Here is an 18326-nt window from a genome sequence, read left to right on the forward strand (position 1 = left end):
ACTTTAAGCCATGATGGTCAGGCAATACGGAACATTTCAAGGACTTTGAAAGTTTCTTCAAGTGCAATCGCAAAACCCATCAAGCGCTATGATGAAACTGGCTCTCATGAGGACCACCACAGGAAAGGAAGACCCAGTTACCTCTGCTGCAGAGGATAAGTTAGAGTTAGCAGCCCAAATAAATGCTTCACAGAGTTCAAGTAACAGACACATCTCAACATCAACTGATCAGAGGAGACTGAGTGAATCAGGCCTTCATTGTCGAATTGCTGCAAAAAAACCACTACTAAATGATTAGAAGAAGAGACTTGCTTGGTCCAAGAAACATAACATTAGACCGGTGGAAATCTGTCCTTTGGTTTGATGAGTCCAAATTTAAGATTTTTGGCTCCAACCTCTGTGTCTTTGCGAGTAGGTGAACAGATGACTGGGAAGCATGGGGTAGGGGGTGTGATGGTGTGGGGGTGCTTTTCTGGTGACACTGTTATTGATTTATTTAGAATTTAAGGCACACTTAACCAGCATGACTACCACAGCATTCTGCAGGGATATGCCATCCCATCTGGTTTGCACTTAGTGGGACTATAATTTGTTTTTCAACAGGACAATGAATCAACACACCTCCAGCCTGTGTAAGGGCTATTTGACCAAGAAGGAGAGTGATGGAGCGCTGCATTAGATGACCTGGCCTCCACAATCACCCAACCTCAACCCAATTGAGATGGTTTGGGATGAGTTGGAACGCAGAGTGAAGGAAATGCAGCCAACAAGTGCTCAGCATATGTGGGAACTCCTTCAAGACTGTTGGAAAAGCATTCCAGATGAAGCTGGTTGAGAGAATGCCAAGTGTGCAAAGCTGTCATCAAGGCAAAGGGTGGTTACTTTGAAGAATCTAAAATATATTTTAATTTGTTTAACACTTTTTTGGTTACTACAGGATTCCATGTGTTATTTCATAGTTTTGATGTCTTCACTAATATTGTACAATGTAGAAAATAGTCCAAATAAAGAAAAACCATTGAATGAGTAGGTGTGTCCAAACTTTGGACTGGTACTGTATATATCTTATATAAAGAAAGAGAATCGTCGGCCTAGCCCCAGAGAGATAGAGATATACCGGCGGCATGCTATGAGACCGACATGTATTTCTTTATGTCATGGCTACTGCGTCTGATATGCAGATATAGAGGAGGCTTATTCATTAATTGTCTATCAGACTATTTGGTATATGTTTTGATTATAGGATTAACTCTGATAGGCCTCAAACATTCTTCCTCACCTCAAGTTCAACTGTTGGAGTAAGTTGGAGCGTCGGTGCACATTGTCTTCGTTATCGTAGGCTTGCAGTAGCTAAAGTTTAATAATAGCCACACCACACCAAACCTTGACAAAAGTTTCCAAACTTTATTTGGGTAATAGCAAAAGTAAGTCAAGCCATTTCTTATGAAACAATACAAGCAGGCTATTATACAGTTTTGCTGCAAACACAGCATTACAGTTGCATTACACTTGGTTTAAACCTTCACAAAAGTTTTGAGAAGGCAATATTACAGTAATTACCAACAAAGACAGGACCCTATCATACCCAACCAATGACAGAAAGGCTACTGCTATTTATTTTACAACATACCTACTTAGCTTATCATAAACTAAATAAGGAGCACACAATTAAACATTTCAATTAGCCAATGAAAATGTCTCAAACAGAATTAAACCACACACTGGTGTGGAACTTGTTTCGATTAATAAATAGGCTTACAATAATAACAATGATATACAATAATAATAATAATGATAATACACATTATTATAAATAAATGTACATTTCAAAATTGCATCCTACCTGAATAGGGAGTTGCTCAGTAGCCTACATTCTTCTCATCTTAGTCCAGTAATACCTAGGATAGGATAAAGTAATCCTTCTCACCCCCCCTTCCCCCTTAAAATATTTAGATGCACTATTGTAAAGTGGTTGTTCCACTGGATGTCATAAGGTGAATGCACCAATTTGTAAGTCGCTCTGGATAAGAGCGTCTGCTAAATGACTTAAATGTAAATGTAAATGCAGTACAATATTAAAACTTCTATTACATTTCCCTTGTAGGCTTTTCACTATATGCATCATCTTTTTCCTCTAACTTTTGTTTTACTTCCAAGAAAAAGGCCTACATCTTCACAATCAACAGTAGCTTAGGCCAAGGCTCCTCTAATGGCTCTCTATCTCTCTCTCTCTCTCTCCTCAGCAGCAGGCGCGCAAGGTGTGAAAGAATGGTGCTGGAGCGCAAATTCAGGGTGTAGGTTATGACAGACAGCCAAAATAAGACCCTCGATATTTATAGAAAGGACCAACAACCTCATCACTCTGCACTTTCACCACCCTGTGGAAGTTCATTATCATTCATATAATCTGTATATTTTGGATGAACGTGTGCATGCCTACAGGAGACTTTTGAAGTAGCCTAATCAGATGAAAACATTGTGACTGGTTGTGTTTATGACATATATAAAAGGTAATGCGTTTAAAAAGTTAGCTGCTCGGATTGGAGAAGAGGCAGAGCATGAGTTAAGCTTTCCTGAATACCTGGACCTGCCGGGAGCATGCAGTATGTGGCCAACATTATTATAGGACCGACAGAGGAGAATGATGAAGTATCAGAAGTTTAAAAAAATATAGCCAGACTGGCCTGCTACTGTGCCTTTCTAGACCATATAAACTGTCGAAAGTAGGCCCACAATTGATCCAAATCAAATTTTGAGCTGTGCGTCTCATGTCTTCCCTGTTCCTTCATGCACAATGATGCACCTGGCCTCTCCGCTGCCTATCAGCTATTCCTATTTGTTCTATCAGCTATTCCTATTTGTTTTTCTCGATTCATATAAAAATGTATGCAGCCTTGAATGATTTTGTGTGTGGTATGATTGCTAGTTAACCTATTGCAGATCTGGACAAACGATCCACCTACCGCTATTGTCACCATGAATGGTGGATAGAGGGCAGGATAGACCATTAGACTGGTAGAGTAAACTGACTTGCGGCATACTTAAGCAATAAGGCCAGAGTGGGTGTGGTATATGGCCAATATACCATGGCTAAAGACTGTTCATATGCACGACGCAACACAGAGTTCCTGGACACAGCTCTTTGCCGTGGTATATTGGCAATATACCACAAACCCCCAAGGTGCCTTATTGCTATTATAAACTGGTTACCAATGTAATTAGAGCTCGCGCATACAAAGTAAAAATACATGTGTTATTATACCCATGGTACGCCACGGCTGTCAGCCAATCAGCATTCAGGGCTCGAACCACCCAGTTTACAATAAAAGTTAGCACACGGAAAAGCAATATTGTATAAGGGAAGTACCAAAACATCTTGATATAGAGGCGGCGCATGCAAGCACATAAGGAAATTTAGCTAGGATGGAAGAAACCTGCAAAAAAGTTAATGTAAACCAGGGGAAAACCGCACTACCATCCCTTGTGCCCCCCCAAAAAACACACAACCCTCCCCAAACCAAAACATTTTTTTTGACAACCCTCCCTATTTTGGACAGGATGTTCCCCATGATGAAAGGGGGCATGACTGAAAAAGTTTGGGAAGCACTGATTTAGCTAATGATTTGCACAAACACAGATGGGCTTCAGCCTATTCATTTGAAGCCACTATGCTGCATAAGTTGGGTTACAGGTGATAATGCTTAATGCTAAATAACACAGCAGCCTGATAATATGGACCAAAATGTTGTTAGGTTCACTTTTGAAGGGGACATTATGTTTTAAATGGTGCAGCATCATCTTATTTTCATTCAATTTGGAGTAGAAAGGTCACCAGAACTGACTTTCTCATAGGCATTCTCCAAAACAATTACATGCCAAGTATGGTTCAGACAGAAAACACCACGTTGAACCTTTGATTAGAAAAGATTACAATACATGCAATACGTTAGTCTTCGGCGTTAGGCTCTGCTCCTTTGGAGAAGCTCACTGTCAGAGCATGCATCCTGTTAAGATAATAATAATACAGGCAGTGAGCAATGTACAGTATAACAATCCCCCTGACCGAAACAAAAGCAGAGCCCAAACAGCTGGAGGTTAGGGTGAGTTGTGGGAAAGCAGAAAACAGACATGCATGGGGAGTAACGCATGTTACAGCAATAGTATGTCACCAAGAACACCAGCGCATAGCTTGCGCGCAGCAGACAGAGAATATGTGTGCAAAACCGCCATATTAACTTAGATTGATTAATCTAATTGGTGCAATATCAGCTGATGCCATCAGTTGATGCAACACTCCGGTTTCCTGTCTGAACCCGCTGCACTTGATTGAAGGGTACACAATTAAGCAAAATGGGTTATGACATTTAAATTTAGTCAAAGCAGGTGTTTGGTTGCAACTTTCTAAACTGTTAAGAGTTAGACCAAAAGTTTAAAGTAATACTTAAAGTAATACAGAAATGATTGGTATATCAGTTGTGGTTGAGATATATTGACCAAATTATCAGGGAAGTTTGGGATGTATTTCCCCTTCAAATTCACCAGAAATTACCATTTCACAGCAATTTTTTTTTATCTGAGGGGGCATGCCCTCAGACCCCCCTAGAAGGGTATTGACCCCGGAACACATTTACCTTGACCCTTCTCTAATATACAACACAAAATTACACCCTGCATTGAAGTCTATTTTAAAGTAGGATTAGATTCTAGTAGGATACAATCCATTGTCATGTGTATAATACAGCTAGATGGGACAAGACTGATTGCCTTGTTTCATTAAATTCATTAATGTTCTAACACCTTTCCTGAGGGGAAAGGCAGCAGTTCATCCCACATAATGTATTGAATATATAAGTAAACACTTTACTTATAGTGGACAGGTATAATGCATTCTTACACTTGTCGTAAGCATATATGAACACCTTCCAGAGGATAGAAAATGCATTATTTTCATCTTTATTTATCCTGACTAATTTAGGCATAGGCCTAATAATCATTTTGAGTAAAAAATGTGCAACATAGAGAGACATTTACAACATATAGACATGACATATTATAGGCCTTAAAGTACACACATTGTACATGTGTATAATAAGTCATAAAGCAGTATACCTGTTAGCTTTAAGCAAAGTGTTGTCATAAGGTTCTTCATCAGTGCACAGGGGTTAGCTTAATGCTGATGTTGTCAGACAAGTTGATATACACACACGCACACAATTTTGATGAGTTCCAATAATTGCCTACATGTTGAAATTGACCCATCATAATGGGTGTATGCAGATTATTGGGTGTCAGAACACTTATGAAGTGCTAGCGAGCCACTTAATTTCAACCTCATATTGATTTTCAATGTGGCATACATTTCAATTGCAATCACATTTTAATTTGTTATTTTTTTATTTAACTAGCAAGTCAGTTAAGAACAAATTATTATTTACAATGACGGCCTACCCCGGCCAAAACCTAACCCGGATGACGCTGGGCCAATTGTGCCCCGCCCTATGGGACCCCCAATCACGGCCGGTTGTGATACAGCCTGGAATCAAACCAGGGTCTGTAGTGCCTTAGACTGCTGCGCCACTCGGGAGCCAATTCTCTAGATGGCAAAACCATAATTTCCTAAAACTAAAATGTAGGCTATTGCTAGCCTAAGATGTACTCTTAAGGTGCCAACTGTTACTCCTTAAAGTCCAAGGACTTTCTTATTTTCACAGCTTGACTTCGTCGGGCAGCCAAAACAGTCAAATACTATATCTAAACGTGAATTGATTCTCAATTGCGATATGGTTCTAGAAACACAACCCTTTACTTTCATATCACATCAAAATAATTTCATAAATGTTAAATATACACTTAACCGGCATTAGCGCAGTTTCAGCCGAAATTATTTTTCAGTGACAAATTTCTGGCGGCCTTCTTCCGTTACACACAGCTGTAATGGAAGAAACGGGTCCAACAATATTAATTAATTACAACATATCTTACGGCAGTACTCACCAATGAATACGAGATGAAATAGGTACACTCCCCAAAGATCCATTTGATTTACGATGTCGTACGATTCTGTTAAAATAATTCCAGGTAAACCACCACTAACGTTACACTCACATCTTCGAAATTACACTCAAATACATCCTCATGTGGCATAGGCCTGCCTACATGTGGACTAAATTGTTACAAAAAGGAATTGATGAACAAGTGCGATCCTTGTTCGCAACATTCTTCAGAATTCCGTAAATTTCCCGAAATGTGGATGGATTAATCAAATGTCATGGACATAAATCAAATAATTACGTGGTAATTGTTATGTAAAACGAAAAGAAAACCTGGTATTCTCACCGAAAGTTATTTAGGCTACACCTGTAGGGTCCGGTGTGTGAGAGTTTGTGTTTGCCCGCTGCTGTTCTTTCTCCAGGGAAAGAATGTCGTCTCCGAACGTATTCGCTGTTGGTTAATCGAGGAGAGAGTGGTCGGATAGATGAACTGTTGAGAGCGACGTATGTGAGCATAAGCGAATTGGGTTAGGATAAGGGAGCACAGAGCGGTTTACGGGAGCACAGCGGGTTACGTAGAGTGGAATGGTTCTAGGGACAGTGACACGTTCAATGTTCGAGTAAAAAAAAACACACAACATAACATTGCCTCTACAAGCCTACAGGCATGTAGGTAAAGTTATATTGTACTATTTCCCAGTCGTTCTCAGATCCAGCTGGAAAAGAAGATAACTACTAATTTGGTGAAACTGACAGATAATGATGGCTGAACACCACAAAAATAGATGGTCTGACTCAATTCAACAAGATGTATTACATTTTCCCTGCACTTTAATACTAGGTGTTGAATTCAAATCAATTTAAAACAATGTTTGTCCCAGCTTCGTGTGGAAACTGTGGCAGCATTGCTTATTTGGATTTAAGTCAATTGTAAATACAAACTATAAACCCTGAAATTACTCTGAGACAGAATTCAGTAGGGGAAATGAATGAGAGTAATAAAAAGGGGTGCTAAAACAAAACCATGTTTTGGCTGGATAAAAATTGATATCAAATCTATAATAGATAAGCTCTTGGGGGGAAAACTAATATTTGTTTTTGGGCACTAAGATAATAATTTGATCCTGTCTACTTCCATATCTGTTTACTTTTCTCAGTTATGGTTTTGTTTTCCATTCTTGGCTCTTGTTGTGAATATTGGAGGAGACTACCAGATTCAATGACAGCTGGTCAATTTCTAGGTTGTTTTGTGAGCATCACCCAAGACAGTAATCATGGCTTTGTCATTAAGAGGAGCCGAAAAATCTTCCAAATGTCTTCCAAATGGACAATGACCCCAAGCATACTTCCAAAGTTGTAGCAAAATGGCTTAATGACAACACAGTCAAGGTATTAGAGTGGCCATCACAAAGCCCTGACCTAAATCCTATAGAAAATGTGTGGGCAGAACCTAAAAAGCGTGTGCGAGCAAGGAGGCCTACAAACCTGACTCAGTTACACCAGCTCTGTCAGGAGGAAGGGGCCAAAATTCACCCAACTTATTGTGGGAAGCTTGTGGAAGGCTACCCAAAACGTTTGACCCAAGTTAAACAATTTAAAGGCAAATTACCAAATACAAATTGAATGTATGTAAACTTATGACCCACTGGAAATGTGATGAAATAAATAAAAGCTGAAATAAATCATTCTCTCTAGTATTATTCTGACATCTCACATTCTTAAAATAAAGTGGTGATCCTAACTAACCTAAGACAGGTAATTTGTACTATGATTAAATGTCAGGAATTGTGAAAAACTGAGTTTAAATGTATTTGGCTAAGGTGTATGTAATCTTCCAACTTCACCTGTAAGTCTCCAGGTTCAGTGATTTTTGCAATTTGTTCCAGTCATTGGCAGCAGAGAACTGGAAGGAAATGCGGCCAAAGGAGGAGTTGGCTTTGAAGATGACCAGTGAAATATACCTGCTGGAGTGCGTGATACGGGTGGGTGTTGCTATGGTGACCAGGGAGCTGAGATAAGGCTGGGTTTTACCTAGATGACCTGGAGCCAGTGGGTTTGGCGAAGAATATGAAGCGAGGGCCAGCCAACGAGAGCATACAGGTCACAGTGGTTGGTAATATATGGGGCTCTGGTGACAAAACGGATGGCACTGTGATAGACTACTTCCAATAGCTGAGTAGAGTGTTGGAGGCTATTTTGTAAATGACATCGCCGAAGTCAAGGATTGGTAGGATAGTCCGTTTTACAAGGGTATGTTTAGCAGCATGAGTGAAGGAGGCTTTGTTGCGAAATGGGAAGCCAATTCTAGTAAATCTAGTTTTGGATTGGAGATGCTTAATGTGAGTCTGGAAGGAGAGTTTACAGTCTAACCAGACACCTAGGTATTTTCCACGTATTCTAAGTCAGAACCGCCCAGAGTAGTGATGTTAGTCACGCAGGCGGGTGGGGCAGCGATCGGTTGAAGAGCATGCATTTAGTTTTACTAGCATATAAGAGAAGTTGGAGGCCACGGATGGAGTGTTGTATGGCATTGAAGCTCATCTGGAAGTTTGTTAACACAGTGTCCAAAGAAGGGTCAGAAGTATACAGAATGGTGTCGTCTGCGTATAGGTAGATCAGAGAATCACCAGCAGCAGACCCTCTCTGCAGTAGATTGCAACTCCCCTTTGGCAGTTCTATCTTGGTGGAAAATGTTGTAGTTGGGGATGGAAATTTCAGAGCCAGGATTCAGAACCGGCTAGGACATCAGGGTTGGCGGAGTCTGCTAAAGCATTGAATAACTTAGGGAGGAGGTTTCTAATGTTAACATGCATGAAACCAAGGTTTTTACAGTTACAGAAGTCAACAAATGATAGCACCTGGGGAATAGGTGTGGTACTGGGGGCTACAGGGCCTGGGTTAACCTCTACATCACCAGAGGAACAGAGGAGGAGTAGGGTAAGGGTACGGCTAAAGCCTATAAAACTGGTCGTCTAGTGCGTTCGGAACAGAGAGTAGAAGGAGCAGATTTCTGGGCGCGGAAAAATAGATTCAAGGCATAATGTACAGACAAGGGTATGGTAGGATGTGAATACAGTGGAGGTAAACCTAGGCGTTGAGTGACGATGAGAGAGGTTTTGTCTCTGGAGGCACCAGTTAAGCCATGTGTGGGGGGTGGGACAAAAATAGCTATCTAAGGCAAGTTGAGCGGGACTGAGGGCTCTACAGTGAAATAAACAATATGAACTAGCCGAGACAGCAGTAGACAAGGCATATTGACATTAAAGAGAGGCATAAAGCAATCACAGGTGTTGAACGGGAGAGCTAAGTCAACAATAGGTAAATGGCGATGAATGGGCAGAGCGGGTCAGTTAGGTAGTTTGAGGCTTGGGCCGACAGATAAACAAAATATGGTACCGATGTTATTGAAACAGTCCAGGGGCATCAGCTTTGTAGCCGAGTGATCGTAGGGTTCAATGAGCAGCAATAGGTGTGTCAGGGAGCCGTTCGGTAGTCACTACTACGCTAGGCAAGTGGGAGACATGGCGTTCAGAAAGCGTGCCCGAGCTAGCAGATGGGTCTTTGGCGACATCGCAACGGAAAAGCCTGTTGAGACCACATCGGGTGATTACGTCGGCAGACCAGTCGTGATGGAGCGGCGGGACTCCGTGTCGACAATAAAGGGTCTAGGACAGTTGGCAAAAGAGGTATTGTAGCCCTAGAATGAGCTCTTATATGGGCCTTGCTCGAGGCAAGCTCAAGGCTAACTGGTGCTTGCTATGGATTTCACATGACTGGGAATACAGATATGCATATGTTGGTCACAGATACCTTAAAACAAAGGTAAGGGCGTGGATCAGAATACCAGTCAGTATCTGGTGTGACCGCCATTTGCCTCATGCAGCGCGACACATCTCCTTCGCATAATCAGGCTGTTGATTGTGGCCTTTGGAATTTTGTTCCACTGCTCTTCAATGACTGTGCGAAGTTGCTGGATATTGTTGGGAACTGAAACACGTTGTCATGCACATCCATTCAGAGCATCCCAAACAAGCTCAATGGGTGACATGTCGGCTGAGTACACAGGCCATGGAAGAACTGGGTCAGCTTCCAGGAATTGTGTACCAATTCTTGCGACATGGGGCCGTGCATTATCAATGCTGAAACATGAAGTGATGGCGGCAGATGAATGGCACGACAATGGGCCTCAGGATCACGGTATCTCTGAATGGATAAAATGCAATTGTGTTTGTTGTCCATAACTTATGCCTGCCCATACCATAACCCTACTGCCACCATGGGGCACTCTGTTCACAACATTGTCATCAGCAAACCGCTCGCCCATACATTGCCATACACGTGGTCTACAGTTGTGAGGCCAGTTGGACAGACTGACAATTTCTTTAAAAATGACATTAGAGGCGTCTTATGGTAGAGAAATTAACATGACATTATCTGGCAACAGCTCTGGTGGACGATCCTGCAGTCAGCATGCCAATTACATGCTCCTTCAAAACTTGAGACATTGTGGCATTCTGTTGTGTGACGAAACTGCACATTTTAGAGTGGCCTTTTATAGTCCCCAGCACCTGTGTAATGATCATGCTGTTTAATCAGCTTCTTTATATGCCACACTTGGGTGGGAGGATTATATTGGCAAAGGAGAAATGTTCATAAACAGAGATGTAAAAATGTGTGCACAAAATTTGAGAGAAATAAGTTTTTTGTGCATATGGAACATTTCTGGCATATTTTATATCAGCTCATGGAACATATTTTTGGTCAGTTTGAGTGTACAATAATAACAATCAATGTGGGTTACATTTTTACCATACCGGCATGGATGGTAAAATGGGGGGAAATTATATTGATGGTTTATTTCATTTTGAGTGCTGAAATTGTAGTCCTAAACGTGTCCGTGCAGGGCAATAAATGATTTACTGAAAATTATATTTTGGAGTGCTATCCATTTAATTTCCCATTTTCTATAGACATGCAGCCCAGACAGAGGAATCACTAATTGTAATGTACAACCTAATCCACTTTACGTTGGTTGTGTACTTCCTAATAAGCATACCATTTTAGGATTTGAAACAATACAACATTACCATCTCAGTTGGGAAGTGAGTACTATTTAGACTAGAGATAAAAGGAGCTCTGAGCATGTTTGATAATTTTTTTTGAACAGAAAATGTGCCTTGGGGATCTTTCAGTAAATTACATTTTTGCACTGTGCATTTGGAATTTGTTATTCACATCAATACTTAATGTTGCAAGAAAAGTAGAAAGCTCTCTCTGAGGGAAAGGGAGCTTTAAAAGGAGTAGAGCTTGTTTATATTTTCTTCTTAAGCCGTGAGGTCTCCCCAACATTATCTGAGGGACATTGTAGGTGTTGAGGGTTTGTTAGTCTTTTTCTCACATTTAGAAGGGGTGACTTAACCTAGCCCGAAGCCCCTCCGATAAGGATACCATCAAGGAGAGGAATGCTTTGTCAAGGCAAGTGCTCCTCATAATACAGTACATACCCTCTCAATCTGAAGGGCTTTGTTCTCCTGGGTTCTCAATTAATCCCTTCAGTCCTCCGGACTGTTTAGCTTTCATAAGGGATGGTGGGTTAGGTTTGAAGGCAAAGGAGATGGACAGGCATCACTTTCTAGCCGCCTGCGAGGGTACATTGATTTCCTATCGTTCGGATCGGAGTCGGAGTGAACATTTCATAATGAGGGATTACATACTGTATCTGTCACGGCCGTTGCTGGAAGATAGACAGCTGTCCCTGATTGAGAACCATACCCTGCCAAAACAAAGAAATACTTAAACATAGAAAATAGAACATAGAATGCCACCCCACATCACACCCTGGCCTGACCACAGAGAAATAAAAATAAAACGGTTCTCTAAGGTCAGGGCATGACGGTACACCCCCCCCCCCCAAATTGCCAAAGACTCCAGACACCCTAGTCATATACTGTTCTCTCTGCTACCAGACAGCAAGCGGTACCGGAGCGCCATGTCTAGGTCCAAAAGGCTTCTTAACAGCTTCTACTCCTGAACATCCAACCAAATGGCTACCCAGACTACACTGCTGCTACTTTCTGTTTATTATCTATGCATAGTCAGTTTACCTCTACCTACATGTACATATGCCCCTGCTCATTGGTTTTGTACCGGTACCCTCTGTAGTCTCATTAGAAAAATAATTAAAGAGCAACAAATACACTATTTTCAAAAAGAACATTGCTTAAATGCACTGAGATTGCATGGTGGGCATTCACACATGCAGTGACTCGTTATCCTCTCGCAACAACAGATGGTGTGTTTCATGCCTACTGTGTGGGAAGGTTAGGTTACAGTGCTGTAGATGCCTAGTTCTGTCTTTAAATTTAATTTGGGAAATACACACACACACAGGAAGAAAGAGGAGGGGGAAAGACACTGCTGAATTAATGAAGCAGTAGGTGTTGATAAAAACACTACATTTGTACTGCAACGGGGAGCACATTGAAGTTTGGCCCCATCGTGCAGCCCCAGCACAACCTGTGAGGTGGCAGACACTCCTTGCCTCCTTGCTACTTTAAGGTGACATTGTCCCCATCCCATCTTTTCTTATGACAAGCAGAATATAAAACATAAGATCTCCCTGTTATATCTCAGCATTTCACATTTTCTGTATGGTGCTTCTCCCGCAGGGCTCCACTCATGCTGCTCCCTTTGTTTCGATGGCACCTCAGGTTTCAGCCATAAACACCCTTTTTATGAGATATGAGTAGAGACTCAGGAAAATAGCATAAAGATGTTCCCTTGGCAGTATCAGATGCTTGATTGATAACATCTTTGTGCAGCAGGGCCCCTCACTGTCGCTGGGCTTCTTACAGGGGTGAAGAGGTGAGCTGGAAACATCCATCACTGATTTCCAGACACTCCTGCTGGCCAAAAATAATCAAATGGCACCTGAATCAACAGCTCTGAGTTTTCAGATCCATAACTCATCATCTGCTGAATGGGTGTGTGTGTGTGTGAGAGACTTTGATATGAATCTATTCATGTCATGCCTGTTTAGAAATCTAAATAGAGACATTGGGTTGTTTTGACAAATGTACAGTATATTACAGCCTCATCTTGGTCCGTGTCTGTCCTGGACGACTGTGTGATCACGCTCTCTGGAGCCAACGTGAGTAAGACCATTAAACAGGTCAACATTCACAAGGCCAGACGGATTACCAGGACGTGTGCTCCGGGCATGTGCTGACAAACTGGCAGGTGTCTTCACTGACATTTTCAACATGTCCCCATTGAGTCTGTAATACCAACATGTTTCAAGCAGACCACCATAAGGCAACCTGCCTAAATGACTACAGACCCGTAGCACTCACGTCTGTAGCCATGAAGTGCTTTGAAAGGCTGGTAATGGCTCACATCAACACCATTATCCCAGAAATCCTAGACCCACTCCAATTTGCATACCGCCGAAACAGATCCACAGATGATGCAATCTCTATTGCACTCCACACTGTTCTTTCCCACTTGAACAAAAGGAACACCTACGTGAGAATGCTGTTCATTAACTGCAGCTCAGCGTTCAACACCATAGTACCCTCAAAGCTCATCACTCAGCTAAGGATCCTGGGACTAAACACCTCCCTCTGCAACTGGATCATGGACTTCCTGACGGGCCGCACCCAGTTGGTGAGGGTAGGTAGCAACACATCTGCCACGCTGATCCTCAACCCTGGAGCCCCTAATGGGTGCGTGCTCAGTCCCCTCCTGTACTCCCTGTTCACCCACGACTGCATGGCCAGGTACGACTCCAACACCATCTTTAAGTTTGTAGATGACAACAGTGGTAGGCCTGATCACCTATAGGGAGGTCAGAGACCTGGCCGGGTGGTGCCAGAATAACAATCTATCCCTCAACGTATCGAAGACTAAGGAGATGATTGTGGACTACAGGAAGAGCAGGACCGAGCATGCCCCCATGCTCATCGACAGGGCTGTAGTGGAGCAGGTTGAGAGTGTCCACAACACCAACAAACTGGAATGGTCCAAACACACCAAGACAGTCGTAAAGAGGGCACGACAAAGCCTCAGGAAACTAAAAAGATTTGTCATGGGTCCTCAGATCCTCAAAAGTTACACCGCTGCAACATCGAGAGCATCCTGAATGGTTGCATCACTGCCTGGTGCGGCAACTGCTCGGCCTCCGACCACAAGGCACTGCAGAGGGTAGTGCGTACGGCCCAGTACCTCACTGGGGCTAAGCTGCCTTGCCATCCAGGGTTTCTACACCAGGCAGTGTCAGAGGAAGGCCTAAAAATAGTCAAGACCCCACCCACCCCAGTCATAGACTGTTCCCTCTACTACCGCATGGCAAGCGATGCCGGAGCGCCAAGTCTAGGACCAAAAGGCTTTTACTCCCAAGTCATAAGACTCCTGAACAGGTAATTAAATGGCTTCCCGGACTATTTGCATTGTGTGTGTGTGTGTCCCTCTTTATACTGCTGCTACACTCTGTTTATCATATGTGCATAGTCACTTTAACCAGACCTACATGTACATACCTCAATTAGCCCGACTAACCGGCGCCTGTATATAGCCTCGCTACTGTTATAGCCTCACTACTGTATATAGCCTCGCTTTGGTTATTATTCACTGTCTTTTTACTGTTGTTTTTTATTTCTTTACTTATCCATTGTTCACCTTAATACCTATTTTTTTACTTAAAAGTTGCACTGTTCGTTAAGGGCCAGTAAGTAAGCAATTCACTGTAAGGTCTACACCTGTTGTATTCGGCGCATGTGACAAATAAACTTTGATTTGATCTGACCAAGGACAGAGTTGACTTGTTGTGTCCATACTGATGGTGTTTCACCCCTGAGAAATTCATAATAAACTAAATTAGAAGGCACAACCATGTGAGGGCAAAGGTCAAAAAGAGAACTTCTGTACTGGACATCCTTGGTGGTAAAGCAAACAGCCTGGCCCGGATGTTATTTTAAGGAGTCTAAAGTGAAATTGAAACCAATTACCCTATACAAGCTATCGGTTTTTCTAATAATTTGGTGGAGGTTTTTCTCTCTATCCCTCTTGCTCACATACGCTTCCCTTCACCCATCTCATATTGCAGCATTTTTTCACAGAATCTTCTTATGTGTGCCATCTCAAACTCTTTGAAGTTATCACAGACATTAACACTCCTCAGAAAATCAAGTAATTTGCCCTTTGTGTTGTAACTTTAATGGGTTACAGAGTTAATGTCGACAGTTAATTCATTGAGCTGTATCTAAAGATATTTTCTTTACAGTTATTTACGTATGTAATTGTATTAGAATTCGTGTGTTTGAGATTGAGAGCACTACACACATATGTGTTGTATTGGTTAGTATTGGATTACGCTTTTGACTGCAGTTCCAGAATGCATTGTGACAGGTAGTAGAGGGAGAACGCGCCAGTTATGGACAAGTGACAAGTAATTATCCTGACTTTCGCTAGCAACTTTCTTTTATTGTTTTGTAGAAGTTGTTAAATGTAACGTGAACAAGTAGTATTACTAAAATAAGCTTTCATTTCAAACCCGACGTCCCAAGTCATTACTTTGAAGATAGTTATTCTATACTTTTTTCATATCACTGTGTCTTTGGTATGTTCAAAATCTTCTTCATGTTAGCATTTAATGATGTCACGAAACCGGTCACTCTGCGGCTTGTTTGACAATTTGACAAATGTTTAACTCCGAACCACATAGATAGATTATTACAGATTTTTATCCAGATTATGAGAAGAAAAAAAATTACAAACTCAATGTCCAGCGTACATGTTTCTTTGTCCACATTGTACCCACTACAGCTATCAGCTGTTGGGCCAGCATGTCCCTACTGCCCTAAAGGAAAGAAAGGAGACCACATCTGAATTATTGCATTATTCAGTTCTGTGTGTACACGAGGAGTGCCTTTCAAAATGTACCAGTGCCACAAAGACCTAAAATATATACACTACCAGTCAAAAGTTTTAGAACACCTACTCATTCAAGGGTTTTTCTATATTCTTACTATTTTCTACATTGTATATCAAAACTATGAAATAAGTTAACTTTTTTTGGTTACTTATGTAACAAAAATAAACTAATCAAATAAAAATATATTTTATATTTGAGACAGGTTAAATAGCCAAACTGATGACAGTTTTGCACACTCTTGGCATTCTCTCAAACAGCTTGTGACGGCCCTGAATTTTTCTGAACCGTCTCAGTGCAGCTCCTTCCAATAGGGCGCTTTCCCTTTAATTCCCAATTAAATAGCCAGCATCAGCTGCGCAAAAGTGGGGGTTTTGTGATGGAGACGTGACTGAGGATGTGTTCAACCCTCAGTTCCCGAAGCTTCTCTATTCCGTTGTTTTGTTGCCGTTAAACGTGTGTTTTGTTGCCTAATAGAGTTTACCCAGGATCGGATCCACTCTTTGCGTCCCTGGACTACACCTCTCCGTTCTTCGTGGCCTTTCTCCGCGGGAGATCTATTGGCGGATTGGATTGTCTGACTGACCGACTGACTACCACCTTTTTGTATACGGTATTTCATTTGTTTTGATGTGATGTATACTGTGATTTATGTTGTTAGTTGTAGTTGAGGACTTATTAAGAGTGATACGCTTTAAAGTTCTGTGGTAAACTTATTGTTCTATTGATGGTATGATTAATACTGGGTTTATGCTACACGGAATGAACGGACAAACATTGCGTGACAGAAGTCACTTGAGTTCCCTGAACTCTACCGGGCAGGACTCTTTTTAGGCCCGAGGTACAGGACATTTCTGGAGGAACCAGAACTCATTGTGATATTATTATATATGTGTGTAATCATTGTTGTTGCTAATACAACCCACGCAACAGAATATAATTGTTTTTGAAGTTCTTTTCAATGTTTTAAGGGTTTATGAAAAGTTTATTTCCATCCTGACTTTTACATACGTCCTTTGTATTGGTGTAGACTTGACGGACCAGATGGGACTCATTCCCACCCAAACTAAAAGGAGAAACTAATGTTTTCTCTGGTAGGCACAACCTACCTGGCACCCCTATAAATAATAACCTCAAGTCAAAACCGTTACATAAAAAATGGCACCCCAGATGGGACAGCTCAACATTGAGAACTAACCAAAGCAAATATTTTGTGTGGAATTAAAACAATGGATTCACCCCAAGATAATGTGCTCATCCATGTCATACCTGTCAATGGGAATACACAGGGCCATTCTGACCATCAAGCTGACAATACAAATCATAATGTGAATGGAGATAATGGAGTTGATTTGGGCCAGAGCCCTGGGAATCTGAATGCTCGGCCTGAGCCACAGGCCACAGGAGGTCTAACCAGTTACTCACTTATTGACATGGATCTGTGTGGAAGTACTGAGCTAGTCCTCCCTCTGACACCCAACCTTCCTCCATTGTCTGGTTTATCTCCAGAGGTTGTAGTCTTACAACTTCAAGGTGACATCCTTGATATTCGTCGGACTCAACAACATCTCCAAACTCTTATCCACCATAATTTCAAATGTCTGAGGGAAGAGCAACAACAGAGTGCCATGGAATTCAGAAACTCACTGAGCACTCTAACCCGCACGCTGACAGAGCTCAGTGAGAGTGGAAGACGGGAAATTACTGGTGCCCTGGACAGGCAGTTTGACTACCAACGAAACCAACTCACTGCCACTCTCCAATGGCGCCTGCAACATCACCACACTGAGGTCCTCAAGGACGTTAATTCTGTTTTTTCTCCCATGGTTAACACTGTAGGCCACTTGCAGAGAGAACTCTCTAATTGTGTTAAAATGTTGGATGACGTGTCTGTGGACATGGCCTCCATTAGGCACAACTCCTTACACAGAGTTTCTCTGGTGTCCACTTCTGTTCAGACCACTGAGGGCCAAGCTGGCACCTCTGAACAGCCAAGACAAGGCAATGCTACAGTCATCACTGTCGATGGACTGGTTCGCTTGGGACAGCAGTTTGAGAAGGACAGAGAATGCCAACAGCAATATGACCAGAGAAAGAAACAGACACCCAAACAGTTGCCCAAGACAGACCATCAACAACAGCCAGAGTCTCCAGCCAAGACCTCTCTCATGTTCTGTTGGAGATGTAGCCAAAAGGGACATTCTTCAGCTACATGTCAAAGACCGTATCAAGTAAACCCTTCCAGAAACCACAAATCACAACAGGCCAACACACCTAACTCTCTTCGCAGCAATGACCATCCTTCTCTGGGTGCTTTAACCAGAGCTGAAACCCCAAGAGTCACTGCCTACGCCCCCCCATCGACATCCCCATCCTTTCAGTTAATACCGCACCAATCAGAAGCTAAA

General features: G+C 42.0%; 1 protein-coding gene across 2 annotated transcripts in view; it reads right to left on the bottom strand.

Annotated features, from left to right (window-relative positions):
• gfra4b (GDNF family receptor alpha 4b) overlaps nucleotides 1–6517 on the bottom strand; it is a 98931-nt gene extending 92414 nt beyond the window's left edge. The window contains exons 1-2 of one of the 2 annotated variants that reach the window (XM_046303819.1): nucleotides 6337–6517; nucleotides 5995–6060 (exon numbers count right to left, since the gene is read on the bottom strand). In XM_046303819.1, the coding sequence (XP_046159775.1) occupies nucleotides 5995–6037 (43 nt within the window). In that variant the 5' untranslated portion in view covers nucleotides 6038–6060; nucleotides 6337–6517. Of the gene's footprint in view, nucleotides 1–5994 lie in introns of both variants that reach the window. The other variant, XM_046303820.1, reaches the window with a different exon arrangement.
• Nucleotides 6518–18326: the final 11809 nt, after the last annotated feature.

This window comes from Oncorhynchus gorbuscha, linkage group LG16 (assembly GCF_021184085.1).
Source record: "Oncorhynchus gorbuscha isolate QuinsamMale2020 ecotype Even-year linkage group LG16, OgorEven_v1.0, whole genome shotgun sequence".
Classification (NCBI taxonomy): Eukaryota; Metazoa; Chordata; class Actinopteri; order Salmoniformes; family Salmonidae; genus Oncorhynchus; species Oncorhynchus gorbuscha.